The 20246-nt window shown below is 42.0% G+C and overlaps 1 protein-coding gene across 2 annotated transcripts in view; it reads left to right on the top strand.

Moving 5' to 3' along the window:
* Positions 1-19762, top strand: part of olfm2a (olfactomedin 2a) — a 43583-nt gene extending 23821 nt beyond the window's left edge. For both annotated transcript variants that reach the window (XM_076752582.1, XM_076752581.1), the window contains exons 2-6: positions 8231-8380; positions 13189-13344; positions 15192-15411; positions 16882-16988; positions 18751-19762. In XM_076752582.1, coding sequence (XP_076608697.1) covers positions 8231-8380; positions 13189-13344; positions 15192-15411; positions 16882-16988; positions 18751-19425 — 1308 coding nt within the window. In that variant the 3' untranslated portion in view covers positions 19426-19762. The remainder of the gene's footprint in view (positions 1-8230; positions 8381-13188; positions 13345-15191; positions 15412-16881; positions 16989-18750) is intronic.
* The last annotated feature ends 484 nt before the right edge of the window (positions 19763-20246 follow it).

Here is a 20246-nt window from a genome sequence, read left to right as displayed (position 1 = left end):
ATGTGTAGACACTTTGTCCTCTGTAGTCTTTCATTTGGATGGAGGGACTGCTAAAAGCGGACCAAAGGGACTGTGAAGTAACATATGATCTCAAAGGTTCTGTAATACGCTCTATTCAATGCTTTAATTATAATAATTAGAATTATAATGTTAGGACCTACCTGTTGAAAACTTTACAACCGATGCCAAAAAAAGTATAAAATGTGGGGAAATGTAAGGACAAAAGTATTACAAAGTGTTCCTGAGCCCATGTAGTAACATACTTTATACAACCATGTGTTCACAAGGTAGTGAACCTCGCTCCTTCCTCGCTTGTGAATGACTGAGCCTTTCCAGGATGCCCCCTTTCATACCCAGTCATGATCCTATCACCTGAACTCGTTTACCTGTGGAATGCTCCAAACAGGTGTTTTTTGTCCCAGTCTTTTGTTGCTCCTGTGCCAAATTGTTTGAAACGTGTTGCTGCCATCAAATTCAGAATAAATATATAAGGGATTAGCAAATGACCACATTCTGTTTTATTTATTTTTATTCAGTATCCCAACTTTTTTGGAATCAGGGTTGTAGTTAAACACATTTCATACGGTTTCACACTATCGAGTGGTCCAAGCAGAGCATTAGAAGGGTGTGAATAGTTTTCATATTTCAGTAATATTCCTTAAGTGTGGAACACCTAAAATCTTGGACACAGGTTTAACAGCAAAAGAAAAGTCACCACTGCACTGCTGAATTTGTTTTGCAACATGTTAATCACCAGAAATAACAACTTTAATTTTAGCCCACATTTAGCAGGAGGAAATTGTGAGCTCTCCATGTGCGTTAATGCGTAACATAATTTGGCGTCGTATAGTCAAAATTAAGAATGACAAATTACGTGATATGTCATCAGCATAGAAGAGAAAAGAGCTGGAATGGAGGGTGGTTGGAAAAACCTGATAGCGTTTTTTATTACACCCTGTCACAAGTGTCGCTATGATAATAACCCTCCTGTCTGCTGGACAAAGTGTGGACATCAAAAGGCAAACTACTGCCACATATTCTGGAACTGCCCTTTCATCACAGGCTATTGGAGAAAGATACATAATGCCCGTTAAGACATTTTTAAAAGTGAAATGTCCCTAGAAATTAAGACTATATATTATGCATATATACCTCAAGAATGGTTGGAAAGAAATAAATATTTAATGGATACACTGCTGGTGGCCGGTAAAAACAATCTTACAGGGAAATAGTTATCACGAGAGAGTCCAGCGTTAAATGTGTGGATGGAAATTATAAGGAGAAAAAATAACTGCGTGTGTCAATCATAAACTGGAACAATTTACAGCATACTGGGAAAAATAGATTGACTATGCAGTGGCCTATAGACGTGATTCTATTTTTATAAATCAGTCATTTTGTTACAGAGAAGCGATGACTCCCTTCCAGTTCCTGCTTCTTTTTCATCGTCTGTTTAGTTTTGTTTCTTTTCTATATGAACATACTTGAGCCAAGAAATGTTTTGAGATTTGTGACAAATATGAATACATGGCATATACATACTGTGGGATTTCTGAGTATATACATATGCATTTTAAAAAAGACGGAGGGTCCCAGTGGTATGATATGTAATAGAAACAAGACAGATCCAAGAATTGAGCTCTGGTTTAATCTACAAGTTAAGTCTATTAAGATAGATAATGTCCGCTCTACAGTAATAATAACACATAAACCACTGAGGCAGGACCTGCCCTGTGTGTAATTCTCTCTGTCTGGATAGCACAGTCAGTGATTACTGACACATTACACTTTATTTTCTTTTCAGTAAATACATTTTCTGTGTATGTGTACACAAGTGTGTACAAGACAGGCATAAATAAATCATAAACCATTATATGCTGTACTTGTATATCCATAATACTGCATGGAAAGAACAGCACTGTGTGTGTGTGTGTGTGTGTGTGTGTGTGTGTGTGTGTGTGTGGGGTGACTCTCCCTTTGATATCTAAAATAAGAAAGCTGTGAGGCAGAAGAGTGAAGAAAATATTCTCACCATCAAAAGGGAGCATGGAACAACAAATGGCAGCGTACAAAGAGCCGGGGCTGAGAATCTGATTGGGGTCACCCAGCGTCTGTCTGTCAGGGTGCGCAACTGTAAACTTTATCACATCCACTGTGCAATCCAATAAAGCAGATTGTAAAGATCGATTCTTGGCTATGGATTAAAGATTAAACACTGCTGCAGATTTTTATTTGAGCACTTGGCTTTTATGTTTATCGTACTGTCGTCAAGCAAAATTTATTTGAGTTCAGACCCTGACAGGTGTCCTCTACTGCCTACTCAATGTGAAGCTGAGCGCAGAGCCAGAATATCAGTGAATGCCAGTTTTGTAATATAATGTTGAATAGTTTTGATACATTTGCTAATTATGTGATGTCTGTGTACAAAGCAGTATCGATCCCAGGCTCTATAGGGCTAGTAATCAGGTTTTTGACATGCTTCTTTCACCGCTATGAGAGTGCAATTTCCAACCAACTGAACTTAAGCCCGAGTCATTGCCTTGCATTTCAAAAGCAATATAATGATCTCACAATTCACACACTTCTGCAATCCATATTTTCCTCCAATGAAGCACTGACTGTGTTCTCACAGTTTACACAGTGTTTTCTCACACTCGCTACCCTGCCACTCTCATCTCCCTCCTCTATATAACACCAGCCATGATAGAGCTGTCTTGTAGCCGTCTAACAGCAGAGCGGATGCCAGACGCATTTCACCGGGGCACCTGGCATGATGCTAGCAGCCTGCTCCAAAAAGTATAAAGTTGTAGCTGCTTGCTTGTAAGTGCTGAGCATTGTTGAGTGTCATCTTCTCTCACCTCTCCAAGAATTCCCTTTAAATAAACCAAGCCCCGCACTTCAAAAAAAAAAACGCTTGACATATCTGCCCACCCCCACTGTCATTCAAGTGTGATCCGGATTGGAACGAGTGAGCTGCAGATGGAAAGTGAGCAGGACACCACACAGGAGGGGTGGCAGTCATGGGAGTGATGGAGTGGGAGAGAGTGAGAGGCAGCAGGGAGGAGAAAGGAGGCAGCAGGGAGAGGGGCATGATGAGTTTATGAGTCATATTATTGACTGGCAACCATGCTGTGCTGATTGTGGTAATCGGTTTTCCTTGAGAGGAGGAGAGACCAGGGACTTCACCAGGGGTCTTCATTGAGTTTTATTTTAAAGGCCAGCAGCTGGCCTGTGCATTGAGTATTGACTGATTGTTCATTAGAAGAGTGGGGGCGTGTGTTTGCATGTTTATTTGTGTGCAGTCAATCACATCAATACCCAGCAAATTTGAAAAATGAGATCTGATTGTTTGGCCATGGTTATGATAGAAGTGAGCTCTGTGTAGCAGAGACAGATGTTTCTATTTTGCTGGGGACAAGCATTCAGCGACGTTAATGCCTGGCATGAAACACTGTTCTGCAGAGGGAGAGGGAGAGAGAGACGAAAGTGAAGCTGAGGAACTTGGATAAACAAAGTTGGCATTGTGGGACGGAAACGGAAGAACGAGATAGATTATATCGATACTACCTCTTTGTTATGCTTACTCTCAGAATATCTCACCTTGACGCCTCCTACATCTCAAATGCTTTTTTCTTCTCCATATACAATTTTATCTCCGTTCGCCTGCTCTTGCGCCATCCGTTCTCTGTGGCGTTGCAGTTTCTCAGATGTGATGGCAAGCTCAGTTCACGGTGCAGCAGTCAGCCCTATCACATATCTCAGGACCTGTACCTGCTTCTGCCTGTTTGCCCCTTCTGGTTGCTGCTTATGAAAGTTATAATAGACTTCCCGTCATGCTCATAAAGTAGAGAGCTGTAGATTTATGATCTCATTTAGCTCTGGCGTTACAGCAGCCAGCTCCAGGGTCGGTCTAATGAAACGCCAGAGGAAGTCCATCCCGCAGCTCAACAGTGATACCACCAGCTCCAATGTCTAATTGTATAATCCCTCTGAACTTTGTTAATCATTAACAACACAAGGGTTCTGAGCCTATTTGCACTCTGAGGAAGTGCTCAAGTTGGTAAGTTAGTTTTCATAATATTGCCCCTAAACTACACACGCACACATATTGTCTGCAGCGTTCAGGAGAATTCGGGAATAGCATTTCTACTTTTTAGCTTAGTAATGACCACACCTTCTCATCTCATCTCCTCTTCCACTCTCTCAGCAGGGATTTAAGTGGAGTTGTCATTCAGCATTGTAACTGGGCAGCATTTGAACTAAGCTAGAGGAAATTAGAGCCATCTCTCTCTCCCCCTGTCAGCCTTTCTAAAACCACAACTCTTCCTTTTCTGTCTATCAGTGTATCAGTAACTCCCACTTTAATCAGATTTATATTGGGAAGATGGGAGGTTGTGGTTAGAAGATGTGCCAACAGTGGATGGGGGGCTTCATAGGCCCAGGCTGTCAGATGTGATGTCATGGGAACAGGGGGAACCCTGGTGGTGCAAAAGGGGCAAGCCAGAAATCTTAAAGAGTAATTTTCACTTTAGCAAGCAAACCCAATTGATTTCTCATCTCTCTTGCCCTATGTGGTTTCCTGTTGTTTTCATTGCTGCTGCCTTCTTCCTTAATGGGCTTTTGCATGGCAGCCATGACTGTGACAGCTTCAAATCTGGCACTTACATATTCTATTTCATCCCTCAGATCTAATGGATGAATTTCTGGGACAGTGAACTGAACGCCTCCTCTCTCCTGAAACCACCGTCTGTGTCTGGAGGAGAGGATTATCCCCTAGACCTGAAGTGCTCCCAGCTAGTCACAACTGATAGCATGATGATGATGCACCGGTTGCGTTATCATCGCTACTGAAACATTAACACTCTGACGCCTGACCTGCCCACAAGTGTTATTCAGTCATTTCACTCTCCATACACTGAATATAATTATGCACAGCATTAGATACTGAGGAAGTTGTTTTTTCCACACTAATGGGATATCTGATAGGCTGAATGGTCTGAGCACGATGTTAAATGAACCAATGTCAATGACCCAGTCTTTGCTGCAGAGAGCAGACTTATATTTACATAAATAAGCCAACATTTCAAAACATATTCAACTTTACTGCTTGCACCCAAGGAGATCACTTGCTAATAAGTGCTGATTTATCTGTAGATAAAGAGTATGGTCTGCACCAACTCTAAATGGAAAGTGTCCTGAGACTTCTGTTGTGATTTGACACTATATAAATAAAACTGAATTGAACTGAATTGATGATATAGATCTCTTCACAACAGCTCAGGCACAAAGCATATAGGGAGGAAGCACATTTAAGAATTACCTCTTCCCGCCTGCTCTCTAAAATGCCACTGTGATGAGAATGGGGAAGTTAGTGCAGAATGGATAAGTGGGTGGTAATGAAATTGGAACTGATTCAAATAAGCTCTTAATTTCAGCCCAGCATTTATGAAACATTAATGAAGAGGGGAGAAGATCTGTTGCTGTGAAAACTCCCTGGCTTGAGAAGAGTACATGAGGAGCGCAGCATGAGCTTAAACATGTTGGATAATGAAAAAGGTATTATGATAATGGAGCTGACATGCCTCCAATATTACTTTGTTGAATTTTGATTTTTTTTTTTTTATCACTGCCCACTATGTAACATATTGTAAAAAAGTCAGTGTGACACCAATTGCAGCTTCTTTTCAGGCTGACAGCAGCATGAAATATTGATGCGCACTTCTGCATCCTTTCACAAGAATCTTTCTTAACCAAAAGTGAATATCTGGTGCAGAGGCACAACCCCCACATGTGTGGATATGAGGTAATTTTATTGAATGCAGGAGGCTGTACATACCCTCAGAGTGAGTAACTTGAGTGGATTCTGCTGTTTGAGGAAATCTAACCTCCACCTGTTAACACCACAGGATATCAGCTGTAATGAGAAGCTGGTGTGCCATGCTGTGGCCTCAGAATCCACAGTATCATAGCAGCCATTGCATATGTATCTTCTGCATCATACAGCCTTGCAGTAATCATGCCTTACAGCTGCAGGGATTTCCAAACAAACCCTCCTGGGGGTAGCTCAGTAGCTACACTGAAGTAAGTGCATAGTCAAAATCAGTTGATAGTTTATACTGTATGTGCTGTCCCTGCATGTGCATCAGCAGACATATATGGAGGCACGAAATAGTTGGACACATGAGCACTCACACACACATGCTGCAATAAATCAGATGTCCTGACAGTGAGTGAGATGCGGACAGAGGACAGAGAAAAAGAACCCCCCACCACCACAGGCAATGGCATAATGAAATAGACAGTCATATGCGGTTGAAAGAAATTGGTGGATGTTCTGCAGTGGAGACCGTCTCTTTTGTCTTGCTTTAACTCCACCTCTGGCCTCTGTAGACCTCTGTCGTCTCTCCACCTAACAGCCTTCTGATGTTGGATTGCCTCAAAGCAGGAAGACTAATGATAAGAAAGGTGCTGACTGACAGAAAACTGCACAAGCCACTGCAGGGACTGGCTGCACACTGACTCTCAAATATGCATCAATATTAAGAATAATGGAATGATAATTTAGCCAGAGTGCCAATGAGTTCCACTGTGAGTCATTCATGTGCACAGGAGATGTTCAGTCATATTGAAATATTACTTATGTATGTACTGTATGAATAGAAAAAGGGAATCGAATATTACTCCTGACTTTTAAGTTTAATTACATACATTCGTTTGAAATTATGATTTCATTACACCTTGAATATAATGAAACAGATAAAATATGAAAAGGATATGTATAATGTTATTGTCATGGTTGACATTACAGCATTTAAATATAGCTCACGTAGCCATAGTCTGTTTGCCACAATTCATTTCAAGTCAGATTTAAAATGCATTCATTCTGAAAGTGTGAGGGAGGAAGAGGGAAAGGCGGTGAGAGCAGGAGAGGAAAGGGAGAGAGGGGGTGGAGTGCCAAGGGATTGGCAGGAGTGACAAGATGTGACAGTGAGCACATTGGCTCGCAGGGTGGTTGCTACTTTACACTCCAATCACACAGTCCCCCTGTCCCCCAAGACATTTTAATCTGATCCCCCGACCCAAGGAGACGAGAGCACAGCACAACTGCTCAGAGGAAAGCAGGAGAGCGGCACAGAGCCGAGATGCAAGATTTTATTTCCAGCCTTTTCCTTCTACTTATGTGGATGGGTCTTTAATTTCATCACTAAAATGGCTGCTCCTTTTCTCATTACATTTTGCTTTATATGCTGAGTGTGTGTAGATGCGGTGTGAATGAACGGATCGTCCGGGCCAGGCCTTTGCGTAAACTGTGTGTACATGTGCGTGTGCGTGCAAGCGCACAGCACTACTTTTGATTGGATTAGTGAGAGAGAGACATCCACCCTTTCAGGCTCGGCCCTCCTCCACTGGTAACGGCCTGCATTATCGATCCCGAACAGCTCCATTTCCTCTCTGTGTCCAAACTTATTAGGTGCACTGCTTTCACACAGCCTGGCCTGATCCCTCCTTCTTCCTCTTTTCTTTGCAAGGCCCATTTTCCTCCCATTTGTCTTTGTCGTTCCTCATCCTTCATCAAGATCTTAGTCTATCTCTGTCATGCCGTTGTGTTTTTCATCTCTTTGTGTATTTTCCACCAATGTTCTTGTCTTATCTTAATCTGCACCTATTTCTGCTTATTTTCTCCCTCTCTACTATCTTCTATCTGACTCGTTCTCTTGCTGTGAGCACCACCTCTGTCAATCTGTTTACTTTCTCTCTCTCTTTCTCTCTCTCTGTTGCTCTCCAGTTAACACTAAAATTAGACTGCAAGAGATTTTGAGTAGTTGGAGGGATCAATTGCCATTAATTGCCTTTGGGGAAGAGTAACGTTTGACAGTGTTGCAAGAGAGGAAGAGAATGCCATGGAGAAATTATGACTCTGCAGCTAACTTATGGTGACAGAATGGGCACAACTAATCACGATATGGAATGTATTAAAGAGTCTTTTTTTTTCCTCCAAACACTTTCTACAACACTTTCAAGTACTGGATAAATTTATTAGCTGAGAAATGTTTTATAAGGGTGGAACACTTTTCAGATTACTGTTGATACATGCTGGCAGAATAAAATATTGTGTCTGCCCTCATGCATTTTGAAAAGTCTGCTTGGCCGCAACAGATTAACAACAACAGACAGAAGTAACCAGTTTCTTTACTTGGTCTAAGATATATATGTCTCTATGTTTCTGCAGGCTCTGTACCCGAGCCCAGAGGAGGGCTGGCAGATCTACAGCTCGGCACAGGACGCAGATGGGAAGTGTATCTGTACTGTGGTTGCACCAGCCCAGAACATGTGTAACCGCGACCCACGCAGCAGGCAGCTTCGCCAACTCATGGAGAAGGTGACATCTGTCAATAACACAGTCACTCTGAGACACGACTGTTACCCACGCAGACACACAAACACAAACTGCTACACTGCACTGAGCTCATGTCTGGCGCCGTCTGTCGTGTACAGGCTGCTCAAATGAACAACCTCACTTCCTTTACCCCACAGTTGATCAATCATGCAGGTGAAGATGACGGCAATCGGAAGACTATTCCTTTTGAGTTTCAGAGTTGCTTAAAAAATGAAGCGTGGCTTGCCTTGATAAGAGAAATGTCCTAAATTTATCCAAGAAATTGGATTCATTGAGCCATAGTCTTGAAATATTTATTTTATTAATATTAATCCATTAAATAACAATTAAGAAAATTAACTGTTTTGCAAATCATTGAAGGTAGCAAATGCTTTGTGTGCGTTACACAGTGGATGCGGTGCACACTAAATCTGTTTGCTCAGACTTGTGCTCATTCTGTCTTTCTCCAAGAGGGAAATATCAGTCAACACTCTTTTCTGTTGGTACTTGTGTATGACAAGCAAATAAATGTAATGTTATACAAAAACATGTACACACACAAAAAAACCCTCAAGCAGGCAGAGAGCAAATCAAGCAAACACTGTTTCAGCAAGCAGACAATAAATCCATGTTTTATATACATGGGGTAGAGTGATATTGACCTACAAGGCAGTGTATGCAAATGTAATTTCCTGCTTGTGTCTAGAATATAAACACACACATTCACACGCACACACACACAAATAAGGGGTGAGAGTACACACAGGACAAGACCTCTGCTGAAAAGAGATCCATAGCTGCTTGTTGACTCTCCAGATCTACAACGGCATCGATTGGTGGTTTGTAGGCAGTACATCTGCATCGTTCCATTCTTACCTACTTGGCTTTCCAAAACTAAATGATAAAAACTTGATAAATAATGCTTAATAGCTTTCACTTGCTTGACAGGCCGTGGCAGCTCAGTCAAAGCAGAGTTGTTTTTTGTGGACACTCAAAACCAGCACATGGGTGAATGAGTGTGAATCCACAAAGCGAGTGAAAGCCTGTGAGCAGAGGAGCAGAAGAGAGCGGGTAAGACAGGAGGGGGCTGACATTGATGTGGTCTTGTGAGGAGAGGTGGTGGTAAATTGAGATGCTGAATAGGCTCTGAGGTCCTGATGGATCAATGAAACACCTGAATTCACATATTGCATTCATTCTCATTGAAGTTTGCCTTTTCCCCCGACAGTCTCTGTCTGCTGCTGTTTCAAGCACACGTTCACGCAGACAAAATCCACACTCACACACACTTTAAAAGAAGCATATTCCAACAGAGAAGGCATATTCTGGCAGAGAAATAGACAAACTTGATAAAGCTGTTCAGTGGTTGTGTTCACCTAGATATGTGCTTGAATGTGTGTATGTCTTTATAGGAATTGTTATATACTGTATTATGTGTAAAGAATATTGTTTCTGCATGTTTTAAGTATGTACAATCCAAATACAGTCCATACAGTGTATTATGTATATATATATCTAGATAGATAGATATATGGCTGTGTGTGTGTGTGTGTGTGTGTGTGTGTGTGTGTGTATACAGTACAGTATATGCTTGTTATATGCATTTGTCTATGTGCGTGTCTACTGACATAGGTGTCCTCATTCTCAGGTTAACACAGTATCACCTGTCCAATGCCTTATAAGACAATGCATTAGAAAAAAAAAAATAAGGCTTTGGGGATGGCCAGACACATTCTCAGTAAAAACCTTTTCAAATACATTATGCATTGTTGTATTGGATTGTATTATACAGTGTGGGTGTTGATACAATACAAACAACTTTATTAATCTCATGTGGAGCTTTTTTGGGGGGGGGGCGGGGGGGGGGGGGGGGCAGCTTAGCGCACAAAAAACACAGTAACATACAAAAACAAATAAATGATACAAGGGAGCTAAGTGTTTACCAGACCCTATAAATAATATTGATAGAAAAATCTGATAAAACATTCACCAACAATGACTTCTAAAAGAAAGAAAGAAAACCTACAGAGCATTCAAATTGCAGAGGGAATGAACGATTTAGAATGGCTGTTTGTTTTACAAGCAGGTAAAAAATAACAATGCCCTGATGGCAACAGAGAAATTCACTTGCAAAAACATGTCCAGAAGAAGCCAAAACACTTGCTGCTTTCTGGAGGATTTGTCGGTTGCAGAAAGAATTCTGATCTCTTTTTTTCAATATGGTGATCTTACAACAGGTTTTAACAATGCTGCTCAGGCTGACTGTGACGCCAGCAGACAAAAGAAAAACTCAGGAGACTCTCTATAAAAGATTGATAAAAATGGCAGACAATGACAGGACTGTCAGAAAATGAATTTAGTTTGCGGAGAAGGTGGATTCTCTGTTGCCCCCGCTTCACAAGAGCCTCAGTGCTCACATGGAATTTAAGGTGGTCATCGAAAATAGCACGATGATGCACGCCTTAGCTGCATCTCTGTTACGTCTAAAATCAATAATCAGCTCCTCAGTTTAGTTACATTTAAATCCAAGTAGTTGTTATCATGACAACAACTAGCAACAGTGAGAGCATTCACATTGATTCTGAACCTTGGGGAAAGGACAGCAACACACGTCATTAGAAAAATGAATCACTGCCGTGAGTGCTCCTGCATCCGTCAGTGTACATAACAAAGGGTAAGGGTGAAAGGACACACGCTTGTGGCGAGCCCTCGGACGTAGCTAGTTTGAGAAACAACCATTTACAGAGACCCTCTGCTCTCTGTCTGTCAAGAAGTCCAAGATCCATAATACAAGACCATAAGGAGGCAAGTCTGCGTACTCAGAAGATCATTGTCTTTCTCCCTGATACCACTCTAATGGATGTGCTTCTCAAGATAATTCATAAGCATTCACATTGTGTTTACACTTTCATCTGTAGATGCACACTGCTTGTAAGACAGCATTTATTAGAGGCAAGCGCTCCCGTCAAATGCAGTCCACAGCCCAGTCTAATGAGGACAACATGGGCCAGCGCTATTAGAGCTGCACACAAGCAAAAGCCACAAGTTAAAAGACCACATACAGATCTGTATGCGTGTGCACATAATAGCACCATGCCTGATAAGACATCCTCATTTGAACCCAGAGCATGTAGAGGAATTATATGAGCGGACCAGATCCACAAAGGCTCTCCCTGACACAGAAAGCCAAGGTTACACTAACAATGTCAAAACCACCCTCTGTTCAAAGAATGTAAACCAGCCTTGCGCAAAAGCCTCTATTCAGCTTTCTGCAAAGGCAGACAAAATGCCATCCAAAGCAGAGTTGACCCTGAAGGATGGTGGTGTGAGAACACACTCGTTGCAGACTTTTGAACACCTCACCTCCCTGTGACCTCTCTGGCTGCATGTCTGAGTTGAGATAAAATGAGATAGTGTGGCATGCAATACACAAAAAACACAATTTGGGATTTGGTACAGAGTGAGTCTTAACAGTGGACATGAGGTAGACACACCTGCAACTGGGGATTGTGAGAGTAGAGGGCATTGGATGTGGACAGAAGAAAGCATGAAATGCCTAATGTGTGTGCATCAGTAACCACAGTTCAGAAGATGGAGCAGTCCCAACTGACATTGCAGTCCAGGAGGATGGTGACATTTCTTTTGTTTAGACTCCAGGCTGGTGGAACAGTTTATACTTGCACATTCCTCCAACTATTCTACCTGTATTCCTGTCAAATCAGTTTTAATTGGTGAAGAGAGTGTTTTCTGACCAAATATTCCCTGGCTAGTTCATGAAGCATGTGGGAGATGAGCTGGGTGTAGAAAACAGTAGGCTGGACACGAAGTAATTGAGTGGGCTGTCAAAGAGTAGGCAAGCAAGGCATTTGGTGCAAAACAGACTTTATGCCAAACTGTGACCTTTGAGAGTTAGGACTGTTTGTTGGGAGAGATTTGAATAAATATCTTCTGTATGCTTGGAGTTTCAGTGGTGTATGTGTGGGTGGGTGTCTATGCATGTGGGTGCTTGGACATATGTACACGTGAGCTGCCTATATGCACCACAGCACTGTAACATTTGTCAATGTTCAGATGATTTCTGGCCAGTTCAGGACAACGTGCAGGAGATGAGGGGGTGTATGAAACAGTAGGCTGGTTATGCAGCAACAGAGTGGGCTGTCAAAGAGTGAGCAAGCTGAGTACAAGGTAAAAATTAAACATAGTGCAAAACTGATTACTCTGAGAAGTGAGATTCACTAAACACCTACTTGTCAGCATGTTTTTGCTCCTCTGAGAATTATTTTGTTTGCATTGTAGTTTATATGTACCCATTAACCTGTGTACACTGCCATAATGTAGCTGTAGGTCTACTACCCTTCTGTTTTGATAGCTACGGGAGATAGGATATTTATATCCTAACTGGATACCTGTTGACTTTTATTGCATAATTTATGACTGTATTGTGTGTCTGTTCTGTGCTGCTTTTGAAGCTCCTCACCTTTCATCTTGGTTATTCTTGCTGTTTGTCTCTTATTTTTTTGCTTTTGATTGTTGTTCATTGCAGCTCCACAATTGTCATTCGGTGCAACGTGGAGGATAAAGGCGACCTGATGCTCAACTGATTATAAAAATAGTTGATCAACTAATCGATAAATCAACTAATCACTTCAGCTCTTTTGGCAAGCCAGAGCTGCATGTCTGATGAGGGATTGATGAGTGTAAAAATCCAATCTATTTCTGTAAGATTAACACAAAAACCTCTGTGTCTCTGTGTGTGTGTGTCTTGGGAATTTGGTTGTGTGTGTTTCTATGTGTGTTTGTGTGTTTGACAGGTTCAGAACATTAGCCAGTCAATGGAGGTGCTGGACCTGAGGACGTACAGAGATCTACAATATGTAAGGAACACTGAGAGCCTAATGAAAGTGGTGGATGGAAAGCTGAAGGTGGCCTCTGAAAATCCCCGCAGTCTCAATCCAAAGGGCTTTCAGGTAATTGGCTGTCTGTCACCTCTTTTACAGTGGTGCATGTATATTATTGTCAAGTGAATGCAGATACTATTAGGTGTGGCACTGCTCTCCGCGTGCATACAAACCTTGCCAGATGCATTGCAATCTCTTTCGCTCTTCACAGACAATAAAATTTTGCATGACTCTCAATAGACTGCCGCATAGGCATAGGTACACAAATGCAATTCCAAAACTATCTGAGTCATTGAGTCATGCGCAGAGGAAATTTGAGCAAATTCACAGGCTCCTGAATTATTAAACTCCTGGACCTCGAAGAAGAGTGTTTTTTTCTGTATTCCTCTTTTTACACCCTTTCCTCTCTCTCTTCACTCACCCTCCCTTCCTACTCTGTATGCTTAGCATTCTGCTGTCTGCTCTTAGATAGCAGGCACATATATTCACATTTATCTCTACCTTATCTCTCTACAAGCTAAGGCTCAGCTGCCATTATCAGTGGGCCTTTTTGTCTTCCTGTCAGTGGGCTGTCTTGCTCGGGCTCTCTCCACATTTCTCACACTCTTACAGACATTAGATGGACCATAAAATAGTTTGATTAAAAGATGCCTGGATAAATGCTAAGTGTGCTATACTGCTGAGACCCTGCCTCAGCACCGGGACAAGCATGAATGGCTGTGTTTTGCTTTCAGTGTGTTTTATGAAAGCAAGTCCAGTGGAGGTAGTGAAGATGTTCATGAAATTAGCCATTTCATCAGCAAAGCCTCAGATGACTAAAATTGCAGATTAAAAAAGTACTATATCCCTGGATTACCTGAATGAAAATTCACAATCCAATACAGCAAAAAAAAGTATTAAAAAAAAAAGTGGGATTTGACGAGAGCAGGTTGGCTGACGAATGCGTGCAGCTCAGAGTTGCCAATGGCAAAGCGTGGGAGATTAACGAGACCAAATTTTCACAGCTTGAAAAGGGGAAAATGAGATTTATGATGTGGCGCCACAGGGCTGAGAGCTGCTCCATCACCAGATTTACGATAAACCTTAACAAGGAGGAAACAGCCCCTCTAGTGGCGGCCACACTTTATTGATACACCTATTTCTCTCTAGAGGCTTCTACCTTCCAAGCAGGCAGCCTGGCTCTCCTGCCGCTCCTTGCACTCCTACCTAAGGACACATTGTTCTTTTCACTTCTAAACACATGATGAGTCACAGACCAAGTTTACACCCAGCAGTACCTTGCTCCTAGCTGTAGGTGAAAATTTAGTCACCCGAATCTGGTTAGACACTGAGCAGACGTGCATTGAAAATAATGTGTCAATTCGGTGCCTTTCAAATGCACACAAAGCATTGCTAATGGGAAAAGGTCTCTTCTTACAGATCATAAAAATCAGCCTACGCAAGTGAAACAAGTAAGCAAAAGTGTGATCAGTGCAGAGCAACAAAAGAAGCAACTGAGAAAATGCTGTTTGATTGTAAACAACATAAATGCCAAGATGGGAAGTGATGTGTAAAGTACTATAAGATAAAGTTAAAGAAAGGAAAATCCAATTTATCCAAATATGTATACCAGAAATGTCAGGAATACGTAATCACAGTAAATTACACATTGGCACATTTCTGCTGTCGATCTCATGATCAATCCAGGTGATAAGGGGTCAAAGAGATGAACCAGCACCCAGCTACAATATGAGGTCCTGACTGAGACATGATCTACAGACCAGAAGTAACGAGTGAAGATTGAAGGGCTAGCTTCTCTGCACACAATCCCCTGTACTGACAAGTCTGGTCAACCTCATCCCCTGTCCAATATTCTCACAGGGGGTTTAATCCTCCCCACCCCCTTTGCTACTCTTTCTCTGCGAATACTATCTTAGGAGTTGAAAGACAAGGTGACCCAGCTACTCCCCCTACTGCCAGTGCTGGAACAATACAAGGCGGATGCCAAGATGATCCTTCGTCTTCGGGAGGAGGTGAGGAATCTGTCCTTGGTGCTGATGGCCATCCAGGAAGAGATGGGGGCCTATGATTATGAGGAGCTCCGCCAGAGAGTCCTGCTGCTGGAGACCAGGCTGCACTCCTGCATGCAGAAACTAGGTATAAGAGATATGCAAAGAGGTGTGAGTGGGTTTAGTTAGTGAATGCTTAATTTGAAATTCATTAAATATTAGTGTAGCACTTAAACAGTTACTGGTGAGACAACAGCAGTGCAGAAAGGAATAACTAATTAAGATCATCAGTGGTCAAAACTGTTGTACACTGTCAACATTTCCACTCGGCTCAGAGCGTGAATTATCTGCATAAATTAAGAAAAAAATTGCCCTAGAAAGCCCAAATGAATAATTGATCGTGTTCTTGTGTAATGTATTAGCTTAAACTGATGATTTTACAAAATCCCACGTACATAAACTGATGACTTAACGGAAAAAGACTGCAGTTAGAGTCTAGCCTTTAGGTCATTAGTGTTTTGTTGTTGTCTTCCATTGGCTTCCGATAAGCTTTTGCATAAAGCAAATTACTTCATACTGAGAGATAATAAAGTAATAACTACTCATTTAAATACATTTATTTCCAGATAATTTCTATTAAGTGCTTTCCAAAGCTGAGTAAACAAGTGCAGAGAAAATGAAAGTAAGAAAATAATGGAAAGAGAAAAGTGAAAAGTGATGGAAAAAACAAGCAGGAATATTAAATACGTTTAGAAAAATCAATCAAGCCACTAAACGAATAAATGCATCAATTTTTGTTCCCAATTCCCCCGAAAAGTTGTGACAGTTTATAAAACATGCTTAATTGAAAACAGTACAAAGACAATATATTTCATGTTTTACCTCATCAACTTCAGTGATTTTTCTAAATATATGCTTATTCTGAATTTGATGGCAGCAACACATTTCAGACAAGAATAGGGATTGCCGAAACCCATTTTTTGATACATATTTGAGTGTCATCTGCAAAAAGTGAAAAAAAATTGAATGTTTTTACAGGCAATTCAAGCAAAAGCAGCATTTAATATTTACTTGGAACTGTTCAACCATTCATTCAACTAGCTGGGAGTGCTGTGGTTTCAGTAGACTAATTTGGTCTGGCTTGTTGCCAGTACCTAGTCTTAGCAGTCCGGACCAGTCTGCTAATGAAAGATGGTAGTGAGGCGTTGTGGTGGTGTTCATAAGCAGCAACCTTATTTCCTCTTCAGCAGCAAACACACAACCTTCTAACACTATTAGGCTGAAACCTGAGCTTATCTGGACACTTTTAGTCTGACTATTATAACTTGTGATCTGTACAATGTTATTTACAATAGCTGCGATAACATGGAGGTACTTTTCACTCACACAGGTTAAAAACAAGGGATAACATATTAACATAAGACAAGACAACATGCGGAATGGAAATCCCTAAATTGACAAAACCATATAGGGCGTGTGTTTGTGTGTGTGTGTGTGTGTGTGTGTGTGTGTGTGTGTGTGTGTGTGTGTGTAGTGCATACACAGTGTCACACTGTGTACATAAATACATGCCTAAATCTTTCTGTCATCTTACATCTTTTTCTTCTTTGACCTCCAGGTTGTGGGAAGTTGACTGGCGTCAGTAATCCCATCACAGTGCGTGCATCAGGGTCAAGGTTCGGCTCGTGGATGACAGATACCATGATTCCCAGCTCAGACAACAGAGTAAGTCCCTCTGTGCTCACCCTCGAACTAGAACCCTTCAGTTCCTGCAGCCTACCTTCATAGTTCAAAAACAAAGAGGATAAAGTAGAACCAAAGCCATTGTGAGAAACTGGGTGAACTCTGTCAGTGGCTCAGTAGAAAAAATATCCCTCACAGCAATGCTGTCATGATACTTCAGTGACTGATTGACTGTTTTGCCTGAGCTGGACTTCTCCTGCACTCTGAAGGCAGAGAGACAGAGAGAGAAATGGGGATGCAAAGCTGAGTCACTGATGGATAGTATCCCCTTCCCTCCTCTGTGTCTTCCTCTGTCACTGCAACTCCAGCTGATTAATCACTTCATCATCAATGGAGAAATGAATGAGTTGTTTGGACTAAAGTTTTCTAAATCACCTCTGTAATTACCAGGAGTGTACTGAGAAGCTCTGGACCCAGATGATATAGTAATGACTTCAGCTGATAAGAGATGTGTTCTTATGTGGGTAGACACATGGTAAGAAGGGAAAAAGGGAAAAATACACATGGAAGGAAGAAAAGGGAGAGGAATTGTGCAGCCTGATGAATGGGGGAAGTGGTAGAGATGGAGGAGTGGAAGAGTGGATTATGAACTGTAGGGGAGAATGAAAACTGATGAAGTTAAAGAGGAGAGATGACGATGGCCTTTTTTCATCCCCAGCCTAAAATATAACAGGCTAAATAGGTATTGCCAACAGAAAAGGTCAATTACTGTGATTGAATGCCCTGATCTTTGTCTTTAATCACCTGACATGCTGAGATCACATAAGACTCTTTAGATCAATCACTGATTGTATTAATAGCAAGATACATCAACAATATCACATCAACAACCACCCCAAACATGATAACCATATTCGGGTAACGTCATTTGAGGAGCCAAACAGAAAAAAGCATGCCAGAGGGGAAAAAAGCTTGGTCTAAATACGCTACGGCGTTGGCCTGGCTCAGCTCTAGGGAGTCATTTAGTAGGCAGAGGAGAAACAATGCTTAATGCTCCATAATCTCCCCTCCTCCATAATTCAGCTGCTGTATCTCACCACCCCAGGCTCCTCCCAAACCCTTCCTCTCGCCCCAGTGGGATTGTTATTGGAGGAAAGTGTCTCCTCTACACCTGGGAAGGAGGCAGGATGAGGAAGAGAAAAATGATGGGTAGAGCATAAGAAGAACAAGAGCTACATCTTAGTAAAGCTCTCCTTGATATGTTAAGGACAAAATAAATATCTAAGCCAACTGCAGTTTAATTGAATCAATTGAAAGCTGAACTGTGCCTCGGTGGAAGCATTGAGAGAATGAGATGGGAGATGCTGCCAGAGAGGGGCCATGTCAGTGGAGAGATCCGCTGAGAGTACTTGAGGAAAAAGATAGAGCTGCTAAATGGATTGATTTTCTGTAAATGTGGACTGGAAAGGGCAGAGAGCACAAGCAGTGGTTGACTGCAAAGCGCAGGCAACGTCTTCACTCCCACACACGGGAGAGATCAATAGTTTTGCGCACACATTCAACTCTGCACAACTGCTTGAAGGCATGCACTCACATTCGAATAAGAGTGAGCACATACACACAACATGCTTACTTTGCTCAGGGCATCGCCACCGGCTGTAATGAAACATTAATCACAGTGTTCTTGCAGAAAGGTGTGTCAGGTGGAGTACAACAATACTCTCCTGTGACCTCTAGATCTTCTCATTACCTCCTTTGGCTTGTCCCCTCTTCTCCATGGGATTCATTTCTCTTCTCTCCACAGGTGTGGTCCATGGATGGTTACTTCAAGGGACGGCGTGTCCTGGAATACCGCACAATGAATGATTTCATGAAGGGCCAGAACTTTGTGCAGCATTTGCTGCCTCACCCCTGGGCAGGCACTGGCCATGTGGTCTACAACGGCTCACTGTACTACAACAAGTACCAGAGCAACATCATCATCAAATACCACTTCCGTTCTCGAAGTGTGCTGGTGCAGCGCAGCCTGAGTGGGGCCGGCTATAACAACACTTTTCCCTACTCCTGGGGTGGCTCCTCTGACATCGACCTCATGGCGGATGAGAATGGCCTGTGGGCTGTTTACACCACCATCCCCAATGCTGGGAACATTGTCATCAGCCGCCTGGAGCCTCAGAGTCTGGAAGTGTTGCAGACTTGGGACACAGGTTTTCCCAAGCGCAGTGCTGGAGAGTCTTTCATGATCTGTGGTACACTTTACGTCACCAACTCCCACCTGGCTGGTGCCAAAATCTACTTTGCCTACTACACCAACACATCAAGCTACGAGTACACAGACATCCCCTTCCACAATCAATACTCCCATATCTCTATGATGGACTACAATCCCAGGGAGAGGGTCCTGTACACCTGGAACAATGGACACCAGGTGTTGTACAATGTCACACTGTTCCAGGTTATTAAGACTTCTGGGGACTGAGAGCCCTCAGACTGACCCGCTCAGATAATGCTGTGATCATTGTTCGGGGAGGGACAAATGAGCTGGGTGGAAGTGGGTATAGGTTGTGGGAATGTGTGGCTACAGGCTATGGGAGGTGTGGGTTGGGGGCATCAGTGTATGGGCAAAGGCTTGGGGTTTTTTTAAAGAATTTCAATCTTCATAGAGTGCTATTATTCACATTCTCAAAAAACACTCCGACAGCAAAGTCGGTAAAGATACAAAGACTGAGCGCTTCTCTCTTTTTTTTCTGTCTGTGATGAGTAAGCATGGTTCTTTTTATTTGTGATGAGAAATAAATATCAATCTTTACCATTTATGACTTTGTATTTCATTGTCACTTTCATTCAATAGACCTTCACTGTAATTTGGGGGGAAGAACAATAAAGGAAAAACTCTCAAGGTGGGTTCTTTTTAAAAGGAAGAAAGGTGTAACGTTTCTTTTTTAGCTATGATTAGCATCTCTTTTATTTCCCCTTGAGTGACAAGGACATGCAAGTATTTCTTCCTTGTTCTTCACTGAAAACTGACTGAGATGGCAAAAAAAAACATGGAAAAGCTGTTCTTCAGAATGACACATGAAATTCTTGCAATTTTAATGTGCAAAATGACACAATTTCAAAATAGTCAAAATCCTGGAATAACTGTATCTATCTTGCTGATATTGAGTGTGTTATTACTATAGCTGAATCCTAATGAGGTGACAGCATGTGAACACTGACAAGGTTGTCTCTAGAGCTGCAAAAAAAAAAAAAAAAAAGGAAAGCTAGGACATGCGGTACAGTGCAATAAAATGGCATGCT

This window comes from Chaetodon auriga, chromosome 16, assembly GCF_051107435.1.
Source record: "Chaetodon auriga isolate fChaAug3 chromosome 16, fChaAug3.hap1, whole genome shotgun sequence".
NCBI classification, from domain to species: Eukaryota; Metazoa; Chordata; class Actinopteri; order Chaetodontiformes; family Chaetodontidae; genus Chaetodon; species Chaetodon auriga.
Note: the sequence above shows the minus strand (reverse complement) of the source record. Positions and strands in the feature narration are given on the sequence as shown.